Genomic DNA, 24,256 nt, shown 5'->3' with positions numbered 1-24,256 from the left:
GGTATCACATAGCATTAGGGTGGCCAAATGCAGAATAGGAGAGGGCTCCTGTCCTTCAACAACTGTGTAGCAGGAGGGATTTCAGTAGCAAGGACAGCAACTTCTGTCGGCTACACCTGCCAAAACTCCCTCTTCTACACAACTATTGAAAGTGCAGGAGCGCCTCCTCCATTGCACCCTGCTTAGTTCAAGCTTGTTGGCTGACTGCTGCGCCATTCATGTGACAATGGCAGCATCCCTCCTTTAAAAGTAGGTGAGGGACAAAATCTGGACAGGAGGGTGGATCCAGAGGCCACTTTGGCAGGTAGGTGGGGCCACTTATATTCCTGGTTTGATTTCAAACCACACAGGCAAAGGTAGCAGAGCTGGCAGATTAAAATCAAAGCATGAAGGCTAATGATACATTTCACTGTGGGGCTTAGCCAGGGGCGCCGACTTATAAAAAATATTGGGGGAGCCCGCGAAAGCTCATGAATAATAAATAAGCTCATGAATATGCAGATAAAGTGGTGCCGCCTCCTCGTGAGCGAATAGGGGAGAGCGTGCTGCCCCTATTAATCAGCTCCGAAGGAAATTGGGTGGAGCTTTGGCTCGGGAGGGAGGGCAGGAGGCATGCAGCCCGACCCTGTGCATTTTGGGCTGGGGGAGGGGCGGCGGTGGCGCTCTGCTGGAGGGGCGCCCGAGATTATTGGGGGGGCAGAGCCCCCCAAACGAATTTTTGAGGGGGCTCGGGCCCCCTCAGGCCCCATGGAGTCAGCACCTATGGGCTTAGCTGATTATCACCCACAGCAAGCCCTCCTTTGGGCAGGGATTGGTTGCACTACAGAATGCCCAGAAACTCAGTCGTGTACCTGGTCCCTACTGGGCTGCCTGTCAGCACTCACCTGCAAAATTAGCACTCCTCCTGAGGCTACTTGTTCTTGACCTCCACCCTAAAGTTCTTACAGCAGTGACAGGGAACATGTGGCACTCCAGAGGCTGTAAGACTGCAGCTTCCATCAGTCCCAGCCAACATGGCCAGTGGTCTGGGATTATGGGAGCTATAGACCAAGGATACACAATCCCCATCCCTGTCTTATATGGTGGCCTCGCTTATGTCTGAAAACTTTCACAGATGTAGGTAGCCAGGAAACCGGAAGGTTAGGAAATGGATTACTGTTGCCTTTGCCTTGTGGATAGATGACGTCTCTCTTCTCCTTGCCCAATGAGGTGGAACTGATGTTGCAGCCCTTGTACTTGTTGTTCAGGAAAGCCTGCACTGTGCAAACAAGGCAAGTGTTACTCCTGTCAGCACAAACTAATTTTGCGTGGCCCAGAGCTTAAAAGATAAACATCTTTCCCCACCCTATGTTGGTTTAGCTTTCAAGGGCTGCAGGCAGGTGTTACCTGCCACCTTGATACATTGGTTACCTGGGTAAGTTCCCAGCCAGGATTAGTCTGGAATGTTCCGCTTTATTCTTTCCACTCCCATAGGCAAGGGGTTAGTATAAATATGAGTCTGCCTTTACTATAATAGTCCATCTATTACAGTCCTGTGACTTTCGGCTCTTTCGTAAACAGAATTTTGGCTTGGGAATTTCGTAGCTGTTCCCATGTCCATGCACATTCAACCCATCTATACTTGCAGTGCTACACAAAACACATAAGACCCTTAGTGAACACCCCTCCCGCTCTCATTTCCATATGTAAACACACACACACACACACACGATCCCCATACCGTTATTTTCTTTCATTGACATCATTGCTTTAATGCTATAAACAAGCCTTTCAGGTCTGCAAGGATGTTAACGACACATTTTGATGGTATCAGGGTGCGTGCCTTAAATGGTTGGCCAGATGCAGGTGCTAGCTAGGCTGAACTACGGTCACCTTTTCTGTCCAGTCTGGGCCGCCATTTTTTCCTGGCCCAGTAGATGGTTCATAGCAGGGGTGGGGGTCTTTTTTCAGCCCGAGGGCCCCATTTCCTTCTGGGCAAAACCTTCTGGGGGCCACATGCCAGTCATAGAAGGGCCAGATGCAGAAATGGGCAGAGCAACAAATGTAAATTTTACCTTTGTCCAATAGGGTAGTTTCTGAACACATTCAGTCAAGCAAGAGGTGCAGTGAAGAGTCCAAGAACATATTCCTGTCAGACAAAAACACTCAGAGTGCAATGCAAGGTCAGCGAGGGATGTGGCCTCGGAAGAGAGGTGGTGGCTGGGGTGAGTTCAGAGGGCAAATAGCAAGGCCAGTCATGAGGTTCCCCAGTCCTGGTCCCTGTATACCTCATGGCCCATTTATGAAGCCCCAATAAAAGGGTCTGTGTTTTATTTTCATTTTATGTGCAGCACCTAGTTTTTGCATCATTGGTATTATTGAGGACGATCAGTCTGATGCTACAGGGCATATTGTTCCCTGGCTGGATACTGATACTGGGAGTGATGTCTATGTGCAGTTCAGCTAAACTTAATAACACCATGAGATTGAGGCTGTGTCAGAATTGTCATTGAAACCTACCAAGTACTCCCTTCACCCCTTCATTGAGTGTAGGGTGGCAACGTGTTGGGCCCGGAAGCTTTTATGTGAAAAGAAAAGCTCCAATAAGTAATCCAATAAAAATAGGAAGTGACTCAGCCCAATTATGATCTTGCTAGGAGCAGCAGATCATATGTTGCATACACACCATACTTTTAAAACACATTCCCTCCTCCCCCCGAAAATTCTGGGAACTATAGCTCAGTCAGAGATAAACTGCAATTCTCCCAGGATTATTTGGGGAGGGGGTGAGAAAAGATGAATTAAATGTATGGTTTGCATGCAGCCTCAGCCAGAATTTGCTAGCAAATACGATGCCAAGTAGACAATTCCTCTCTTTTTTATCCTCCCCCCAAAAAAACAATACAAAAATATAACAAAACTCTCACATAGTTTCGTGTGGAAAAAAAATATAAATGAAACTCCAGTCCAAGAAAAAATCTTTACAAAGAAAGAACAGTTGTTACTATGCAACCCACAGATCTGAAAATACTTTTTGGACTGTTCTGTTATATTCAGTTCTATTTGTAAAAGCAATAAATCTCAACTAGTCAGCAGCAAACATGTATTTCCATTTCTTCCCTTTGGCCACGCATAACTTTTGTGTAAGTTTCTCAATAAGGGCAATTTCCCAGACCTCGTTACGCCACCTAGCCAAGCTAATACCCTTTAGATCCTTCCAGAACCTGATAATAATAGCTCTTGCCACTACAAGAAAATATCCAATTAAATTCTTATTTTGTCATTCCAGATTTTCTCCCATGAACAAATTTAGTAATGCTAGCTCCAGGGTTTCCTTGAGTTGTTGCCCTGTTATGTTCAGGATTTCTTGTGTGTGTGGTGGGCGGGGCGGTCCCAAAATTTAATAACTTTACCACACTTCCATCAGGCCATTCCTTTGTAATGGTGTAGGGGTATAGATAATAAGATTGCCAGTTCCTGATCCAAACAGAGCTCCTTGTGGTTATGATGTCCTTTTCCTGTCTTTTCTGGGCTGGGCTGGGCTAGAGAGTACTTCAGTGGGTGAGGTAACTGTGGGATAACCAGCCTCATAGAACCAACATGCTTAAGTCTAATTGATGCATGAAGGGGTTAACACCATAGAGTAAGCTGTCCTGCCAGGCTTAGCTAAGTCACTCCCCTCACCTTGGGAGGAAGGTTATCAAGCCTATTGTTCCCCTTCAGTAAGCTTGTTGTTCTTGGTTAGTTGCATGGCTCTCACAAGCCGTTCATAAGTTCCTATACCAATAATGTAGGAACTTTCACTACTTTGTAACCGCTACGTTTTACTGCCTGTGCAACCTATTCTGAAGCACATGAATCTGACCTTTGGAGAGTTTGTAAATCAAACCTTTTGTAAGGCTTCTACATTAACCCTTGTTTTAACTTACCTCACGTGTGGTATTTTTCTATGCTGGGGGAGAGGGAAGCTCTGGAAGGAACTTTATCTTGATGCATATTTTGTGATTTTAAATCTCTGCTGGGGTTCTCTCATCAATGAGTACTTACCCCAAACCTGGATCTTGGCATCCAGGGAATTTTCCTTTCTATATCATTTTTCTTTTAAACCAACAGTAACTCGGATCACAGCACTGCAATGATGAAAAGTTCTGTAGTTCCCTACCACACCACTTAAAGACAAATGAGGTTCATTCCAAAGTGGAATCCCAGCCATGATAAAAAATATGGGGGGGGGGGGAGTTCCATATTGGCTATGGTGCGAAATATGCTTGAATTGTATTTTCTTAGCCAACTCTCACTCTGTCTTAGCTGAACACATCCACAGCTTGTTTGATTTACCATAGAATGAGACATTAGAACTTCTATACTATCCAATTTCCTATTTCTGATCCAAAATAATCTCCTTTATGAGTCTTCAAAGCCGTGTGATAGGGAACTACAGCTTTTTTCATCATGGCAGAGTGCTTTCTTGGCTGAGTCGCAGAAGTCTTCCTGCCTGCCTTGCAGACTTTCCCCCACCTGCCTTGGGAGAGTGGGGCCCTGACTGACTCCAGCTGGGGGGGGTATTGGGGTTATTGATATTAATTCTTTGTGTCTTCATTTTAGATTTTTCTCATGATTTATGTGGAATTAGTTCAATTTGGTTGTGAAATTTTTGATATGTTATTGTTTATGGCTACTTATAATTATGTAATTTTTTGTACGTTGCAAGCCACCTTGACCATGGTTCTAACTTTGGAAAGGCGGCTTGCAAATGCATGGATGGATGGATGGATGGATGGATAGATGGATGATTTTCTGTAGATCTGGATGATGTTTTAGTAGATTCCACGTCTGCTTGTTTTCTGCTGCTAGGCCAGACACTCTGTATGTTAAATCAGCTGTTCCTATTTATGATTATATATGTCTGACGCTCCATTTTTTCATCTGAAATATAATTGAAATGCTGGTGTTGGTTTCTAGATCCCAACTGAATATGAAGCTACTAGTGCTACCTGCCCTGGGAACATTTCCTGTATAAAGGGGTGATGTGATTTTCCTTGAGCAGCTGTGACTGAATGTCACTTTGAGATCCCAGCATGGGAGGTGTGCCATCATCGTGCGTCCATGATGGGGCCAGGAGCAGGCTAGCATCTAGGGCAGCCCTAGAGTCTGCTTGTATCCGTGTCTCTTAAACACAGCACAAGTCGTCTTGTTCCACAACGCAGGCTGATGCAGAAGTTAGCAATTAACTAAAGGAATTTCTGAGGAGGAGGGGAGTGCAGGATGGCTCTGAGGGGCAGCACAAGACTCTTTAGACTTTGCTCCTATCCCGTGTATAAAGGACAGCTTGTGTTTCCCCAGCCACTTTGCCTTCGATGGAAGCCTGGATGTAGGGAGTGACCTTGAGCCCTGGGTGGCCTACCTGAAGCAGGTAAGGGAACAAGTAGGGACAAGAGTCTAGGGAAGCACTAAGGGACCGAGGCTGAGGCAACCTGGGACAACCAGCCAACCAAGAAGGGCACCTTCACCAGGCATGGTGAATCCAAGCCACTCTAAAACAGGCTCTTGGCCCTCTGATACACTGAAACCCAAAATGTCTCATAGGATGACCAGCCCAATGCCAGGCAGGACCTCACTAGTTATATCCATACCAGGCTGAACCCATCTGACCTTTTGGATAGTGTGGTTTCTCTCTCAAACTGCTGAAACCTCAGGTAGGGACTCTTTTCTGTTAGTCCAAGTTTTTTAGCCTTGAAAGTAATACGGAACTAGCCTGAAGCAAATGCTATGCAAATGATTGCAAGAGTATTCTGTGCCCCTGGGGGGGGGACCTATTTGATCAAGAGCCATGCCTTCTTGCTGCATGTGGGTGAAGCAGCTGGCACTTACTTGCAAGCAAGACCCTTGTTTATGACCTATGTCGGTTCAGATTGGCAGGCAATGATGTTACCTTATGGAAGAGAGAGTCCAGTCCAATGCCGCCGACCTACAGGAGGAGGAAGGGTCTTGCGGGCACCACCGTATTCCTACTGCCCCAGCCCCCAAGGTACTTCGCACGGGTGCCGACTCCTGCACATGATTGTTCATCATACAGCACACTTCTTATTCACTCTCTTATTCGCTCTGCCTTCTTCTCGTCTTCCCTCTCTCTTCTGGAAGTACTAGGGGTTTGCTTGTTTTCTGTACAGTTAGCTCTCAAATAGAGCTGTGTCTAGTCTACTGATTGCTAAAACAAAAGGACTCCAGGCAGAAGCCACAGCAGGTGCAAGGACGACAGCAGCTCACCTGTGGGAAGGGATAAATATGGTACTTCCACAACCTCGTGTCCTCCAGATATTTATTAGACTCCAACTCCCAACCACCCCGATCAACATGGCCAGTGGTCAGGGGTAATGAGAGTTACAATCCTACAAAATCTGGAGGACACTAGGATAGTCTGTTACTTTGGGTATTGCATTTTCCTGGGGAGGTATTGTGGCTCTTAAATATGGCACTGAAGATGGCCTTGGGGGGGGGGAATGCTGGCCTATCATATGATGGTGCAGCAGGATTTCTTTCTGCTGGATCCTTTTTCATTGCATTAGTTCCAAGGATTGTCTCCAGAGATGCTACTAGTTTCTCTGTGAACTGCTTTACTCACAACAGGGTATTCTGACCTGGGACACAAGTTAGGTAGTAATCCACATCTTTCTCCATAGCTCTACAGAGGATCCCTGACCCTAGAGCATATCTGTTCCCCACAGTCAGTACTGTGAGTCATCTGGACCATGAGTACCTTTGCCCAGGTTCTCCTGGGAAGTTGTCTGAAACCATGGAGAAGTATGAACTGGACACTCATTCCTCCAAGCCATGGAAGAGCCCCCACGCAGGCTTGGACGAAGGGCAGAAACCAGGTAAGGGCCCTGCTAAACATAAGCAGCTGTACTGAAGCTCCCTCCATTATTCAGTCTGTTTATTTATTATTGCAAGTAGGGAACATGGCCCCCCTCCAGATGTTGTCAAACTACAACTCCCTATATTTGCAAAAATAATTAAAAAACCCCAAAACATCTCACATCACCTGTGATTGTTGGCCATCATTTTTCTTATTATTATTATTTTGAATTGAATTTAGATACTGCCATAGACCTGGAGGTCTCAGGGCGGTTCATCTTGGTTGAGGCTGTTGGGATTCAGAGTACAACACCAGCTTGGAGGGCCAAGGGATTCCCACCCTTGTTTTAAATATGTATGCCCAATTTTAAAAACAACCTTTTTCCCAAAGCAGTTTACAAGGAGTAAAACTGATTAAAAATAAAGAAGACAAATACAAAATGTATTCTGTATAATGTTACATCCTGTTAACATTAAAACCAAAGAAGACAGCATAAAGGGGGTAGAAATTAAGAGGAAGCGTGGCAGACCTCCCCAGGCAGTGTATTCCGCCACTGCGATGCCACCATTACTAAGACCCTATGAGTATCTGCATATCTCATAACCTGGGTGAGTTCACATAGGCAGAGGCGGTCCAAAAGCTGTCCCTGCCCTTTTATCTACCTGGAGGGCATGCTCCAGCAGGGCACATCTGAGAAATAGTACAAAAGAGGAGAGCTAGCCAAGTTGCCAAAGGGCACTGAGATGCAAAGTCAGGATTGCGAAAGTCACAACTTCTCCATGTACAGTGGTACCTCAGGTTACAGACGCTTCAGGTTACAGACTCCGCTAACCCAGAAATAGTAACTCGGGTTAAAAACTTTGCTTCAGGATGAGAACAGAAATCATGCTCTGGTGGCGCGGCGGCAGCGGGAGGCCCCATTAGCTAAAGTGGTGCTTCAAGTTAAGAACAGTTTCAGGTTAAGAACAGACCACCGGAACGAATTAAGTTCTTAACCTGAGGTACCACTGTATCTTTCTAAGAAGGTATCAACTAGATCAGGGGTAGCAAACATAGTACCCTCCAAATATTGTTGGACTCCAGCTCTCATCATCCCCAGCCATCACAGGTGATGGGAACTGAAGTCCAGCAACATCCAGAGGTCACCATGTTAACTTCTGAACTAGCTCAAGGGTAGCTATCAAATTCCATCATGGGGAACCTCTCTAAATCCAGAAGGTGGTAGTGAAGGTGGGGTGGAGGGGAGAGGTTTGTTTTCCTAGGGAGAAATTAAGGGCCTCGTCAAACAATGTTCTGTTATTCAACGAATATATTCTGATTTATTGGGCGGGATCCAGAGCTCTTCCTTCAAGCTAGTATTGTTGCAGTGTGATATGACGTTATCCTGAGATTCAAGCAGAATTGTTCTGCGTAGGGGTCGCCCGTCCCCACAGCTACAGTCTCTGTATGCTAGGGTTGCCATATATTGAAGAGCAAAAAAGAGCCGCTGCCAGCTCAAATCGTGGAGAGAGGTGCACAGGGCTGCTGCTGCGCCCACACACCTCTTTCTCTGGCTCAGGCTGGCAGTGGCCACAGATTGCAGAGCAGCCCAAGCCTAAGCTGCTGCCAGCCCAAGCGGAGGCAGGACCCCAGCTCTGAGCTGATCTTTGCTGCTATGCCCTCGCTCTACTGTGGCACTTTGACTTCCAGGGCACAGTGCCTTCCCGAGCATGCACATGCCCCTCCAACCCCCAAATACCCTCCCAAACTCAGACATTTCCTTTAAAATGTAAACATCTGCCCAGATGGGCTTGTTGCCCCCCCCAAAAAGAGGACATGTCCTGGTTTTCCTGTATGTATGGCAACCCTACTGTAGGCTAATGGCACTGCTGTATGTAAAGTGTTTTTAGCTGTTGCACAAATAACATGGGTTTCTGTTGAATGCTGCCTATAACATCATTGGCAACAACTCTTTCCGCCCATGCCTCTGCCATTCTATAACCTTAAAAGTGCTTTAGATGCTGCGTCCTCCTCCACAATGCAAATCCAGCATGAGAGTACTTATGTAGAACACACATTATAGACAATCACCAGCATGGCTTCCCTTCGGCAATGCCTTGCTATTTTGTCATTGATTGAATTTTAATTATTCCTTTTGCTACAAATGTTCAAAGGCATTCTTTTTTGCTGCACGTATGCAGTGTAAGTGAACCCATCTTACGAGCACAGATAATTGCCCAGCTGCCTTTGCAAAGTCCATTGTTGCTAAACCCACAATGTTTAAGAAGTCTGTGAAAAGGGAATGAGGGCTGCTGCGTGCGTTCAAGTAAGGGTGCTGGCAAAACTGAATGTCCCTGCTTAAATGCTTGTGTGCAGGATTGAGGGGGAATGAGTTCCATGTGCTTTGATCCTGTGAGCTACTGCTGCAGCTCCCTTGCCCTGCTCAAGATACCAGAAATTGACCTTGGGGCAAGGGCAGTGACTTCTGCTCCCTAGCTTCACTAGATGTTCACAAAAACATTTGCTTTCAGGGTGAGCTGCAGGATGCTTGTGCATTCACAAAGGGAACTTTGTGAACCCCTCCAGATAAGCCACAGCCACATTCCTCTTTGCTTCTCCATGATCTTTCACTTAGTCTTCATTGCCTGGTCAGAATATAGGAATATGGGAAACTTCCTTATACCAGATCAGACTGTTTCTCTGTTTAGCCTAGTATTCCAGGTATCTTCAACTTTTCAGATCCAGGACCCACTTTTAGCCCAAACAAGAATTTGCATGGTGCTAGTGCTCCTGTTGTGACTCATCTTGTACTAGTGAGTCCTGATCCACCACTTGAATTCCACTGGACTCTACTCTTACCAGCGATGGCTTTCAAAGAGTCTCAGGCAGATGTTTTGCACAGCACCTGCATCACTTGACATCACCACCTTGCTGATGCTAAGCAGATCTAGGGTTGGTTAGTACCTAGAGATGTGACTGCCTGGGAGCCACCTTGGGTGGCATGTACATCCCCTCAGGCGCCATGATGGAAGAAAGGTGGAATATAAACGTTGGACATGAAGAAGAAGACAACAATGAAGAAGACAACGCACCTTGTACAGCAGGGATGGATAAGTTGTGTCCTCTCCCATGCCTTGGACTACAACACCCATCATCCCTGACCACTGGCCATGCTGACTGATGAGAACTGGAGTCCTATAATATCTGCAGGTCTCTCCATCTCTGGCGTGCGCTATTGCTGTTTTGCAGGAGATTACTGGTTTGGTTGCTTCCACACTAGCTTTCTCCAGCATTGCTGTCCGGTAACTCAGTTTTTATGAAGTATCCAGATGATGAAATTGTCAGCTCATTGCATTCCAGTGTTTATCACTTGATTTGTTTTTGCTGCTTTTATTATTATTATTAAGCATCAGCCTGTCCAGAGCTTTTCGGGGATACCTTTAACTGAGCACTTCCTGTTGAAAGGCTCAGCATGAATTATTAATTCCAGGTGTACCCGGTAAAACTCTCAGCAATGAATATCCTTCTTTTTTTTGGCTTGCTTATCTTAATTGCCCCAATACTACCCTACATTCCTGAGTTGGAGGGCACGATAAAGGCTTAAATTATTAATACCTTTTTGAATTTAAATTTTCTGTTGTGAAATAGTGCTATTTCCCTAAAAAAATAATGGCGAAATCAGTAATCAAAGCCTCCCGCACTAGTCCCCAGGTATAGAAACTGATATTGAGGCAATTAAGAGAAGCTATTCAAGGGGCAGTCAACAAAGTATTTGTTGCTAGTCCACACCACTAGCAATAAAATGGGCTGACTCTACACAAGCAGGAAACTTTTAATTAACAGTGGTGGCAATCTCTGCTGAACGGGAATTAGCTGTGAGTAAACATTATAAGAAGGTCTCTTGGCCATAAGATACGGCACCGATGAGTAATATTGAGCTGTAATAAGTGCTTGTGCGCACCTCCCTTTTAATTTCCCTTGTAGTGAAGTGCAGAAAAGCAATGCTTCAACAGCACTCAAGAGCCCAAGTGTGGTAGCCACCATTATGCTTTGAGTTTCAAGCAACAGGCAGAAAAAAAGAAGTCTTGTTTACATCCTTTTTCAGTAAATGGGTTGCATCTTGGATTCTGTGTGTTCATCCTGACCACAGGCCCTTGTCTTTAACAGACGAAGCTTCAAAGAGGAGGCCCTCCCATTTACGTATCAGCAGAACAGACTGCAGTCATCACCTCAGTCATACCAGAGCAAGGTGCAATGGGAGGGAGGTGTGGCAAGTTGCTATGGAGACCATGCCGCGTCTTCCTGTCAGAGAGAGGGCCCAGGTGTCATGTGACATGGAAGCAGCACTCCTGCCATGTCTGCCAGGGGCCTTTGTGAGGAGAGGACGGGGAGGAGACCGCCAAGGAGCCCTCCCTGGTGGCTCCTGACATGGGAAATAACGTGCGGACCAGCAGCACAGGAGGAGGGTGCTGTAAACAGGTTCTGTTCTGGAGCTGAGGCCTTGGGCCAGGGGGAGAGCCACATCCATGGGCAGACACAGGGAACCTGTGGCCATCCAGAGACAGTTGGACTACAGTTCCACCTATTCCCTGACTATGGGTCTTGCTGGCTGGGGCTGATGGGAGGTTCCCAATATCAGGAGGGCCTCAGGTTCCCCAGCCCTACCCTTGGGCAAGAGGGCAGTGACCACTTCTGGTGGGCTAGGCATACTATGCTACTTGGGCAAAATTGTTACCTGTAATAATAATTTTATTATTTGTAATCCACCCATCTGGCTGGGTTGCCCCAGCCACTCTGTACCAGGTTCTGCAGGATTAGGGTGACCATAAACCATAGCCCAAAGATACAACTGTGTTCACAGAGGCTTAATTTTCTTCAAGGAACAGCCTAAGGCTACCACCCCAAATAAGCCCCTTCCCCCAGAAAGTTGTGATACCAAGGGACCAGTGACTCACCCATCCTTGATTTCTGGCCCTTCTACCATCAGTTCCAGGACTGCAGAAGCAGAAATAATGATAGGCCCAGAGCTCATTTGGAAGCCTAAGGCCTCGCTTCCCTCAAGGCTTGGGTAGAGGAGGAGACAAGGACTAGTCACTAGCACATGCTCTGGATCAAGGTGGTGGAAGAAGGTGGGGCAGCTGGGGTCCCAGTCTCTGAATTGCTTGTGCAGCAGCTTCTCGCCCAGCTTTGCTGACCCAGCCCTGCATTTGATGTCTCTTCTAGCTCCTTCCCAGCTTTAGCCATCAAATATTTTAGAACATAAGTAGAGGAGTGTCATCCCGCCTCCCATCCTCCCATTTTGTATCTAGCTCAGCCATCTTGTGCCTTGGTATACTGTGCTGGTACTGGCTGAATACCTGGCATAAGTTTCATCCACAGCTGCTGGTGAAATTATCATTACTTACATGGCCAGTTTAAAGTATGATTCTAGGGCAAGGATGGAGAACTTGTGGTCCTCCGAGATGTTGCTGGATTTCAATTCCCACCAGCCCCATCTGGCATTGCCAATAGTCAGGGATGGTGGGAGCAACCTTTGAAGAGCCATAGGTTCCCTACCCTGTTTCTAGGAACTAGCCCAGTTCCCTCCTTTTCCCCAAGACTTCAGCTTCCCTTATAATAGCATGTTATTTATCTTGCTGTTGCACTTTGCTTGGGAGCTCATTGGCTATTTAGCTTTTATTCACTATATAATTAGAAATATGGGCACAACTTGATTTTTTTGTCTTCTAGTATCAATTGAAGTGAGACTGAGCTATGCTTGTGCAAGAACAAAAAATAGCACAGAATATCTGAGAAACTCCCCAGATACAAACAAAGCAGTGGGGGACATTTTCACAATCACAGACTGTTCCTCCATGTACTGTATGTTAAGTCCTAAGCTTTTTTCCTCAGCCAGTATGACCAAACTGCCAACTGCTTATGTGTGTGAACTTTCATTTCAGATTATAAAATCTGTGGGTCGTTCTAACCTGCTAGATAACACAGTGTGTGCAATGAGTCAATACTTTAATGTTGACTATTACATCTTTTAAGACAGTGGTGGGATTCTGTGGCCTTCTAAATGCTGTTGGACTCTCAACTCTTATCAGCCCCAAACAGCACGGCTAATAGTAGCAGGGATTATGGGAGTTGTAGTCAAACAACATCTGGATGGCCACAACTTCTCCATCCCTGTTTCAAGAAAGCAATCTTAATTCGGAGCATGTTCCACTGAAGTCAGTGAGACACTTCTGAGTAAACTGGTGTACAATAGGGTTGCATATTATAGGATGCAGCTGAGGAAATAAATAAGTTCAACTAGCTACCGTTATCTTAATCAAGCCAATAAGGACTTTCACCATCACCCTTAACTCTGGCCTAACAAATATTCTAACATTCACCATTAAACCCAAAATAAACAGAAGATGTGAGCATTTGTAAAAGTCAAAACCAGGGTCAGAATGCCTGAAGGGTATTGTGTGCAAAGCCGTAGATACAACTTCATCATGAATCAGTAATGACTTCCTGCTTGTTAGACTTGATGTGAGACATCAAGGCTGTGTAACAGTGACAACGACACACAATCTGTTTCCAGCTGATAAATATTGAGAGAGAACATTTCCCACAGAGAAGTCTCCCTTGAGAGAAACAGCTGAGGCATAGGATTGTGCAAACTAGCTCAAACCTTTGCTGACCCCCATCTCTCTCACACTGCCCTTCGGTCAGAGTTAAGGTGCTCATGTTGTGTTAGGACGCACTTCCTTTGCATTGTTCTCAGTTGCCCATGCTGGCTGCGTGGGTGCCTGAAGGATTGCAGTTCCCACTTCTGTCCATTTCCCTGCTGCGAAGCACTCAGCATTTATAGAAAGATGATTGGCAGGTTCCTTACTGTTACTAAGCAACCCACACTGGAGTTGAAATGAAATGGGTTTGTTTTTAGAACTGGAATGCCAGTCTGACTAAATGATGCCTCTCCTCCACCTCCCTCTTAGTGCAGATTGGGGCACAAGATGACCTGGTGGTCATTTTGTGCTTTTGCTTTGTACCTTTCCTCGTTATTTTTTTGTATTCTGGTTACAAGGACTGAAAAAAAATCTCCCTGCAGAGATTCAGGGCTCATCCAGACTTCCTGTTGCGCCATGTTTTCCAGGCTCAGGTCCGGAATTTAAATCTCCATGTCCACGTGTTTGGCTTTTCTTTCCCCCTCGACACTTTCCCTGGGAAAACTCACATTTTACCGGTGAATCAGAGCAATTGGCAATCCTCAGTGGAAGCTCAAGTCTCACCCACACTTCTGTTTATCTTGTGCCTAGAAAGCATGTGTCCGAGCGTGTTTCCTGTGCTCTTCTCCTTTCCAAGAAAAAACTCACTCTTTAGCAATATATCAGAACAAATGGCAATCCGGGGAATACCTGAATTGCCCTTTGCTCTGATGGAGTGCTAAAGAGTGGTTTCCCCCCAGGCGAAAGCAGCTGGACAGGAGGAAGTGTGGAGAAGCCCTAAGTGTGGGGAAACAAGGGAATAATTGGTGGGTGCAGGGGACTTGAGAGGCTTCAATTGACCAAGATAATCTCTAACCTAATGTCTATTGTTCCATTGCAGCGCTTGGAAGATGGGCAAGGACCAAATCCACCCTCATCTCCATTCTCAAGGTGCCTCTGATGTTTGGCTTTTTGTACCTGTTTGTGTGCTCCCTTGATCTGCTGAGCTCTGCTTTCCAGTTGGCAGGAGGTGAGGGTCACAATGTATGCCTGTCTCCCCTTCCTCCCTTCCTTTCTCTATAGGGTCCATGGGAATGAAGCTGCTTGATCCCCTTCCCTTTGGTCTTATTGCTTCCACTTCCTGCCTTTCTCTGGAACTGGAGTAGGTCCTGCTGAGTCCAGGCTATTGCAAAAGAGCCTGAGGTCAACAGCATGGAGAGGGAGAACTGTTTTCTCATTGCTCCCATGGCTAAAGATTGCCAATTCTGGACCCCTTCACCCAGATGTGCTTTTCCTGATGGGGAGTCCAGAATCCTCAGAATCTCTTTCAAAAACAAGCCATTTTGTTTGGAACATTTATTTAGTTTTCTAGCGCAACTAGAAAATGACTCATCCAAATAGGAAGCATTTCTGGTTTGCTTTGTCTTGCTGCTTTACAAGCTGCATTTAAATTGTGATAGGTACATCTGCTACATTTTGTAAGTGGCTCAAGGAAAATTCTGTCTTGCTTTGTAGGCCCTACTTGTCAATGTTAGTATTTCATGCCTCCGATGCTGCAGATGTGATTGGTGTAATTCACATGCCTGTCTGGGAAGAGTGTGGGAACGGAAGACAGTCTTATTTCTTCTGCTATGTGTACTGTTACACTGTACTTTTGCTTTTGTTCTGTCTGTTCCCTCGGAGCTGGAAAGCATGCAATGATTCTTTTGTTGGTATGTAGCATGTAAATAAATTCATAGATTAGCTCTACAATGTCTCGTTCTTCTTGCTGTGTTACGCCAGAAGATTAGTGTGCATATATCAGTTGATGTATGTCGCTGAAGCGCACTGGAGAAGAAGGGGAATGCCTTTTCCAGAGCTGCGCATACTGTAGGAACGCTCGGAGTTCGGGGGCTACAGGGGCACCCCAGGGTTTTTTTTCCAACAGTCAACCCCACCTCTCAGTCCTGAAATGTATTGTCATGCCACTTTGTGTTCTCAGTTCAGCGTCTATCAGGGGCAGCGCAATATCTCATTATCCTTGTACTGCATTCTCTTATTCTTTGGCGATCGCTTGTAGCCAAGTAAGATTGTCTTCCATGAATATGGTCTTAACAAGTGTGTCCATAGGTGACTGAGGAGGCCAATTCTGAATCTGCACATCCTTCCACAGTGGGGACATAGGTTTTCAGGCAGGAGTTGATCAAAGTGAGAGTGTGCCAAATGTGCCTTCCTCTTAGCATATTTCTCCCTTTCAGCCTGAGTAGCTGCTTCTTCAAAGTCCATGACACCTTTGGTAGAGGCTATTCTCCAATTGGAGTGCTCGCAGGCCAGTGTTTCCCAGTTGTCAGTGTTTATACTACATTTTTTTAGATTTGCCTTGAGAGCGTCTTTAAACCTCTTGTGTTGTTCACTGGCATTACACTTTTCATTCCTAAGTTGGGAATAGAGTAGCTGCTTTGAAAGACGATAATCAGGCAACCAAACAACATGACCAGTCCAACGAATGTTGAAGAATCATTGCTTTGACATTGGTGATCTTTGCTTCTTCCAATACACTGACATTAATTTGCCTGTCTTACCAAGTGACAGTAATTTTTTTTTGGAGACACCTGAATCCCAAAATAGTTTTAGACCTTCTATATTGCATTGTAGCACATTTCATGGTTATGGAGTTAGTGATATTTCAAAATGTGCTCGCAGCAGAATGCTAGAGGCTCAGAACCCCAAAAACATATTGCAAGAGGCCTCCAGTGACCAAGCATGGTTTTTGTTCTCTGCACAGCTCCTGCTTGTGCCTCCCATATCTCTACTTCTTCCTGATTTTTGGGTCCTGTTATCCCTTGTTCTTGATCAATTTGCATTTCACAGGAGAGGCCCTCTGTCTCTTGAGAAGGGTTATCTTGCTTGGCCTTCTAATAAAGTCACTTAGGTTTCCTTCTATATCAGGGATCTGCTACCAAATACTACTGGATAGCATCATATTCTCCTTTCCACTACCTCATTTCACTGGCTTTCTATAGTTGGCTCCTTTGTACTTGCCTTCCCATCTATGCTGTTGGCAGGGCTGGGCATGGGGGAGTAGAAATCTGGTTTTGAATCAGGTTACATTTGTATCCCATTCAGTTGCAGGGAGGGAGACCCATGTGGACTCACAGGGTGGAAGGCTGGGTGACCAACAGTAGGTGGAGCCTAAGCCAACGACTGGTGGAGCCAACTAATTCTACTTTTCCTCCTCCTCCTCCTCCTCCTCCTCCTCCTCCCTGCTGAATTATGCAAGGGCAACACTGGGACAAAGGAGGAGGAAGCTGACAGCCAAGGCCACCCCTTGGCTGGATGTAATCAAGAAGGCAAGCAGGCGGGGGCTGGCTGAGGGGCAGACTTAAGTTGGTGGGGCACTGCTTGCCTGGGTGGAAAATGGAGAAAGATGTGTGGCTCTGACTTTTGTATGGCTGCTATGTAGCCTACTGTATAAAGTCAAGAGTCACACCCAGTGCTCTACCCACTTTGGCCTCTGGCCCCACCAACCACTGGCGTGTGGCCTCTGGAAGGTCCCCCACAAGGGAATGTGGCCCTTGGTCTGCAAAAGGTTCCCATTCATGGTCAATCTAGAGAAGCATGAACAACCTTCCACTTACATGTTTCCTTCCTTAGTGAAAAGCAGCTAAAGTTGGGAGTGGAAGAATGCCGGGGAAGAGGGGCTTGCTTAAGGATTTCAATTCCAGCCAGCTTGTGGCTGCTAGAAATCCCTTCCCCAATTTGTGAGCAAATGTGGAAACATTTGGGTCTTACCAAGTGCTCACACAGAGACTTCTGTCTTCTGCCCCATAGGTAAAGTAGCCGGGGACATTATCAACGACAACGCCATCCTCTCCAACCCAGTGGCAGGGCTTGTGGTGGGAATCCTGGTCACTGTCCTGGTTCAGAGCTCCAGCACCTCCAGCTCCATCATCGTCAGCATGGTCTCCTCGGGGCGTGAGTCATTCTCGCAAATATCAATGTAGAAGGGAGGGGATGTTTCTGGAGGTGTGGCTTCATGTGGGTGCAGGAGAAATTAGGTTGCATGCTCCCCGCTACTCCGTTCCCTCATTTGATTCTTGTATGTCTACTGGCATCACTGTAGCCATCAATTTGCCTTGGCAGCATTTTCATACTTTGCTGTTATCACAAGGTATCTTTGAATTTGGCTGGGAGTGGGAGACGGATGAAATCTGAGTGGGATGTGTGCAGGGCTGAGGAGGAAGGGAGAAGAAGACACCACGGGTTGGGGAACCAAAGAGAGGTTGTTTGCTTGAAACCTCACTCTATTTCTGGTAACCCAGATGGGGTACGGAGTCAGAGTACCCAGAAGGCACTGTCCTTGCCCTTTCCTTCCTAGTGCTGGAGGTACGTTCCGCCATCCCTATCATTATGGGTTCCAACATTGGCACTTCAGTCACCAACACCATTGTGGCACTGATGCAGTCCGGTGACAGAGATGAATTTAAGAGGTGAGTGTTGTGGTGGGCATGTGACAGGAGCAACCAGTGGGGCTGTTGAAAAGTGGAGATTGGTGTGGACTGCATCTATGGGATATTTTAGAGAGAAAGCCAGTTGTAGTGCAGCTGACAGAGATGGGTGAAGACCAGGAATTAGGAGGGGATCAGAGGCGCTTGGAAACTTTACGGTGACTGAAGCTCCTGAGGCCCATAGGAACTGACTGGGGCAGTGAGGAACAAGACCATCTTAACAAGGGAGTAACCGTACCTTCAACTGACTGGGTAGGCCGAGTAGACAGACAAAGATCTGGAGTGGATGGGTGGATTGGAGAGAGATTTGGCCATGCAGAGGGAAATTGTTTGGCAACGCAATGGTAACATGAAGTATCTGATATTTGGACCATTGCCCAGTTGAGACCATCCCCATCATTCTCATCCCCGCACTGCTACAGTTCACATCAATGATGGCTTCTCTACTGCCTTTCAGAGCCTTTGCAGGGGCCACCTTACATGACTGCTTCAACTGGTTGTCAGTGCTGGTTTTGCTGCCTCTTGAAGTGGCCAGTGGCTATCTGCACTACCTCACCACGGTGACTGTGGCAACTCTCAACTTCCCCAGTGGACAGGACGCTCCAGAGCTTCTGAAAGTAATCACAAAGCCCTTCACTAGCCTTATTATCCAGGTGTGTGTTGTTGGCAAGTCGTGCGTGGTCTCTTTGGGCTTTGTCATAAGGGAAATAGCCACCTCCCCATGCTTGGGACCCTGGCCATGTCCTTATCCTCCATTCTACCTTCCAGTTCTCTCTCTAGGTGGTGAGTGTCAGGAGCCTAGCCTTTGTCTACATCTAAGGACTCTGGATCTGTTGGTCTCTGTGAAGTTCATACCTTCAATAAATTGCGGGGCTACTGAAAGATAATTATTTGGCTACTGGTAAAGGGTCAATGTCCAAGATGCTGTAAAGCAAAGTAGGAAAAGGGATTTGGTAGCCAATAGTTGAGGGGGAAATGGGGACCCAAGCAAGTCCTGCTTTACTCACTTCAGGTCACAACTCATGCAATGGGAGAAATGTTATTCTCTTATGGTACAAGAGATTGTGATGGGGACAGCCTTGGCAGGGGAAAGCCCAGGCAGGTGTAGCAGTCAGTTCCCTAAGAACCCAGCTCAATTCCATAGCTTCAAGCTGATATAAAAATTGCTAGTCTGTTTGTCCAGGATTTCTAAAGAGAACATAAATTTCCAGACACTCTATGCCAGGGGTCTGCTTCTCCTTCTCTTCCTTTTATGGGAAACTTTGGGCTCTCTGTCTCCCATCCCTGACAGCATTTCCATTATCTTCCCCCTTGTTCCCACAGCTGGATAAGTCAGTGATCACCGGCATTGCTACAGGTGATGAGAGTTTGCAAAACAAGAGTCTGATCAAGGTGTGGTGTAAAGCATCAGCTCCACAGGTGAGAGTTCAGGGTGTGTGTGGCCGGGGTGATGCGATGGGAGGGCTAGAAGCAGTAGGGGCTGAGTATCAGAATGTGCTGATGGTCCTGGCAGAAGACTTCAAGTCAACGACTCAACATTTAACTGCACAGTCCAGAAATTGATCAATGAGACACCTTTGGGAATTTTGGAGAACGGAGTGTGAACAATTTCCATTTCTGTGCAGGGTTGGAAAGCAAGGTTGCACAGATCCTAGGGCACAATTGTGCTTTTTGGAGACAACAAAGCAGGAATGTTTGGGTGTGAGAGATGACATTGACCCGGTTCGCAGATCCCATTAAACCACCATTAAAATTAAGCCATGGTTTAATGTGCTGGTTCACAGTATTGAAATCACAGGAACTTCACTTCTCCCCTGCTCCTGCTGCTACCGTCCCCAGGAAACAAGCCATGATTTGACTTGTCATGTTGTCTTAAGCCAGTGGTGTCCAAACTTTATTCAAAGAGGGCCAACCAAAGTTGTTGAGCTTTTTTTAAGATTGAAGTTGTGGAGGTTTTTTTTAGGATTTTACCCCAGGAAATAAAATGCCACAGGGGCTGGTAACGGACTTTGGACATGCCTGTCTTACGGCTTCAACCCAAGGACTATGGTCACAGTGCTTAGCCAAAAAGACTGGACTTATGTGGAATGTTAGCGCAAGCACACAGAAACATTATGGACAGACATGGGAGACAATGCATTAAAATGATCATTATGCATTGCTATCCATTAAGAGCCATGAACAATTAAGTGTCATTTTAAGGATTAATTGATCACTGATGCGAGGTTGACAGGATTTAGAGGTTTTACTAGTGGGTTATCTAGAGGCTCTTTGAAATAAGGCAAGTACTCTGGTGGAAACCTGACAAAGGAAGGATGATTGGTGTTGGAATTAGCATTTTAGTATTCTTTTGCCTGCTTGAAATAAGTCGGAACGCACAAAGGAAGTAATTTAGGATGGCTAACTGAAATGGCTAAACAGAGACACCAAATATTAACCATAGAACAACAAGGCCCTTTCTGTGTCAGCATGGGTGACAAAGCGCCTGCATGCGGCTGATGCCTCCCTCCCTTTTTCTACAGATTTCTTCCTTGAGCTCTAGAGGAAGTTTCCTGAACTGCAGCTCCCGTGCCCTATGCAGCCTGGACAGTGCTGGGAACCTCAGCAGGGCTGTGAAAGAGAAATGTAAGAACTGCCAACCCCAGGCAGCAGGACCCTGTTAGAAACAGCAGCTGTACCTGTGCCATTCCTGTGAGGGAGGGAGAATCATGACTTAGGGCAAGAGGAATTGGATTGTTCCTAATGTACTCTCTGCATCTTGCTCCTTCACCTAGGCCATCACCTATTTGTGGACACCTCTCTGCCAGACTTGGCTGTGGGCCTCCTGCTGCTGGCTGCCTCACTGATTATGCTGTGCACCTGCCTGATCATGCTGGTCAAGATGCTCAACTCTGTGCTCAAAGGCCATGTGGCCAAAGCAATCCAGAAGGTCATCAACACAGGTAGGCTGGCTGAAACCAGGCCCAGAGAGAACTCCTGGCTCCCTCAGCGGATACCCAGCCGTGAGCCAAAGGGTGTAGAGACTCTCTGGGTTCCAGGCCACCAGAAGTTCACTAACTGGGTTCTCATGGCTGAAGCTATTTGTGGATCTCAGTCTTTCCTCCTTCTTCCTGGGCAGATCTGCCACCCCCTTTTGGCTGGGTTGCTGGCTACTTCGCCATGCTTGTCGGTGCTGGAATGACCTTTGTTGTACAGAGCAGCTCAGTCTTCACTTCAGCAATCACGCCACTTATCGGTAAGTCAGCATTTACTCTGGTTCCATGGGCAAGATAGAAGGGATGTGTGTGTTTACGCAAAAGGAAACTAAAATGGCCAGACTGACAATAAAGCCTATAAGTCCCGTCTCTCCCATTCGGCCTCTTATGAGGAAGTGGGTCACCTGAATATCACTAACCCAATATAAGCATTTAGAAAGACCAAGGTGTTGCTGTAACTTCTGCTGAACAGTAAGTGATGGTGCTGTGAAGCATAGCTAGCTCTGGAATCCCTCAGGAAGAAGATGTCATGAGTAATAGCAGAAGATGTCTCGAGGCGCTCTTGCAGTGGCATAAAGGCCAGGTCTTTAAAAAGGAATGTTCCCCATTGCCTGTTATCTTGAGTGACTGTTGAGGGGAAAGAAAGTGCTGTTTTCCTGATGGGTTTCTCTCTTTTTTCTTCTTCTTCTGCGGCACAGGCCTTGAGCTGATTAGCTTGGAACGTGCTTATCCACTCACCCTTGGTTCCAACATCGGAACAACCACCACAGCTATCCTAGCTGCCCTGGCAAGTCCAGGAGACAAGATGGCCAGTGCCTTCCAGGTGAGCAGGTGCCCTCTCCCTACTTGGTTAGGGTGGAATTACTTTAGAAGAGCATACCTTCCAAGCCAAAGGGTGTGTGTGTGTGTTATGTATACATACACACATATGCATTATATACACAAATGCTGCCAAACAGAATCCACCTTGCACAGTTTGTGCATCCCAGGTCAAATATGGCTGATTTCAGCGATACCCTTCTGGTCTTTTATGTATTTCTGTCTACTGCAAATGCAAATGCAATGGATCTCTGTTTGGGAAAAAGGCAGTATAGAGAAGCAAGCAAGCAAGCAAGCAAACAAACAAACACAGTTTGTCATGACCACATTGATCTTGGAAGGCCCTGGGTTATTATTATTTATTACATTTATATCCCACCTTTCTTCCAAGGAGCTCAGGGTGGCATATGTAGTTCTCCCTCACCCCATTTACCCTCACAACAACCCTGTGAGGTCAGTTAGACTGAAAGACTGTGGCCAACCCAAGGTCAACCATTGACTTTCATGGTTGAATGTGAATTTCCACTCTTGTCTGTCAGATGTCAATCCAGCACTCTGGCTCTTAAAACATGAAGTGGGCCATGGGGAAAGTGGGATTATCTTCTTTACATGCCCTACCTGTTTCAGCCTGGCATGCCATCATTTCTCAGTCTTGCCTCCAGGATGGTTGCTATGTTTCTGTTTTCCCCTCCTCAGATTGCTCTTTGCCATTTCTTCTTCAACATCTCTGGAATCTTACTGTGGTATCCCTTGCCTTGCACCCGTCTGCCCATTCAGATGGCCAGAGCGCTAGGTGAGCAGACGGCCAAATACCGCTGGTTTGCCGTCTTCTACCTACTCACCTGCTTCCTGCTGTTGCCATTGCTGGTTTTTGGACTCTCCATGGCAGGATGGCAGGTCCTGGTGGGCGTGGCAGCCCCTTTCCTATGCCTCCTGGCTTGTGTGGCCTTTGTCAACGTCATGCAGTCACGAAGTCCCGGCCGACTGCCCCAGTGGCTCCAGAGCTGGGACTTCCTGCCGTACTGGATGCACTCCTTGCAACCCATGGATGAGCTGATCACTAGGGCCACACTGTGTTGTGCTGGTCGTCGCTCAAGCAGCCAAGAGGAACAGAGTGATTTATCTCCTCAGATTAAAGCCAGTCTCTCAATCACTTCCTTAGAGGAATTGTCACTACCACCAAGGCCCTCTCCTCGACTAAATTTACCAGCAGTGCAAAATGCTACCCACCTGTAACCTGTGTTGGAACATCGCCCCATTGCTGCCTGCAGATAGTGGTGCTCAGCAGAAAAGCAATGGTAGACCTGACCTCTGAAAACAAAGTGCACCTGCCACCATGTAGGGAAGGGTGTGTGTGTGTGTGTGTGTGTGTGTGTGTGTTGAGCTGCAGTGCTGGTGGCTTCATGTGTGACTCTAGCTGTATGACTGCCATGTGTGTATCTGTCTTCCAGCCATTGTGGATTCTTCTGCCACTGTGTATGACCCGGTATTGAGTGTGTGTGTGTGTCTATAAATGAGCATTCAACTGTTGCTTTAAACATCAGTGTGTATGGCTTGCATCCGTGAGTACAAAATTCAGCCTTTGCAACTGTGCTTGTGTCTCTCAAGGTGAGGGTGTTTTGTGCGCAGTGCATTAGATGCCCTGCCATGAGTTGGTTTGGGAAGTTGAGCAAGGTCTAAGCTTGGGATGTTCTGCATGGAGACAGCAGGGAAGTTCTTCCTGTAGCAGCACTGGGGATTATCCTGTGAAGTATTTTTCAGGATGTGCCACACATTTGCAATATATTAAACATAATTATGTAGTGGTGCTTGGAGATCATTCTCCACCCTCCTCTCCTGACAATATGGTGCCAATAGCCTCTTTGTGACCCCTTGTCTCTCTATGACGGGGGTTCTAGACACTGCTTTAGTAAATATCATCTTTAATTTTAAAAAATTGTTTAGAAGTTTTAAGAAAAGTATTGCTACCTCCCCATTCACATTGCTTTTATATCTGCAGATGAGTTCCGAACAATTTTCTAGGTGGACTATCAGGGTTCAGTAGGATGGGAATGGGATGAGATAAGTGGCTTGAAGGGGCTTCTTTCCATGTATCTTTTGTTGTACGACTTCTTGCTTTCAGTCAAAGTGCAAACCAAAGTTTCGTGGTTCAAATAAAAATCCAGATTGGGAAGAGCTTGATGTTTATTATTTACAAAATTTGGTGCACTATTATCTTTGTCACACACACACCCCAACTCACCCAATGTACAGCAAAGTTGTATAATGCAGATCAACAGCTAGCAGTCATCAAAAAGAAATTGCACATAAAACAGAAGCCATTTCTTACATATTTTTGAAGGAAAAAAAAAAGTCCTGTGTTGTTAAAGAGAATATGAACACTTAAGAAAGTGCTGCCTTGGATGAGAAACCTGGCATGTGATGTGGGCAAATTCTCTGTTTGAGGTTGCCATCAAAATGCTTCTTTTGAGTTCTGAAGCC

At 46.3% G+C, this 24,256-nt stretch overlaps 1 protein-coding gene across 7 annotated transcripts; it reads left to right on the top strand.

Annotated features, from left to right (window-relative positions):
* The first annotated feature begins 5,297 nt into the window (after nt 1-5,297).
* Nucleotides 5,298-23,950, top strand: SLC34A1 (solute carrier family 34 member 1). Of its 7 annotated transcripts, XM_082212213.1 has the most exons (14): nt 5,328-5,392; nt 5,566-5,675; nt 5,891-6,007; nt 6,660-6,854; nt 14,396-14,524; nt 17,305-17,448; nt 17,852-17,963; nt 18,439-18,634; nt 19,305-19,400; nt 20,504-20,606; nt 20,756-20,923; nt 21,100-21,216; nt 21,655-21,779; nt 22,472-23,950. In XM_082212213.1, exons 3-14 carry the CDS (start codon nt 5,902-5,904, stop codon nt 23,009-23,011), a joined length of 2,031 nt encoding a protein of 676 aa, XP_082068339.1. In that variant the 5' UTR covers nt 5,328-5,392; nt 5,566-5,675; nt 5,891-5,901; the 3' UTR covers nt 23,012-23,950. The 7 variants fall into 7 exon arrangements, with proteins under 7 accessions (XP_082068338.1, XP_082068339.1, XP_082068343.1 ...); XM_082212212.1 differs by lacking the exon at nt 5,566-5,675 and having other exon boundaries at nt 5,298-5,392; XM_082212217.1 differs by lacking the exons at nt 5,328-5,392; nt 5,566-5,675; nt 5,891-6,007; nt 6,660-6,854 and adding an exon at nt 10,339-11,063.
* The last annotated feature ends 306 nt before the right edge of the window (nt 23,951-24,256 follow it).

Source organism: Podarcis vaucheri, assembly GCF_965113315.1.
Source record: "Podarcis vaucheri genome assembly, chromosome: 2".
Lineage (NCBI taxonomy): Eukaryota > Metazoa > Chordata > Lepidosauria > Squamata > Lacertidae > Podarcis > Podarcis vaucheri.
The sequence above is the reverse complement of the archived record's forward strand: the minus strand, read 5'-3'. Positions and strand labels throughout refer to the sequence as shown.

Coding starts and splice junctions, on each gene's coding strand:
- SLC34A1 (XM_082212212.1), top strand. CDS start 5,902: ATGATGTTACCTTATGGAAGAGAGAGTCCAGTCCAATGCCGCCGACCT. Junction 6,008..6,659: donor CTACTGCCCCAGCCCCCAAG/GTACTTCGCACG, acceptor CTTTCTCCATAG/CTCTACAGAGGATCCCTGAC. Junction 14,525..17,304: donor TGCTTTCCAGTTGGCAGGAG/GTGAGGGTCACA, acceptor TCTGCCCCATAG/GTAAAGTAGCCGGGGACATT.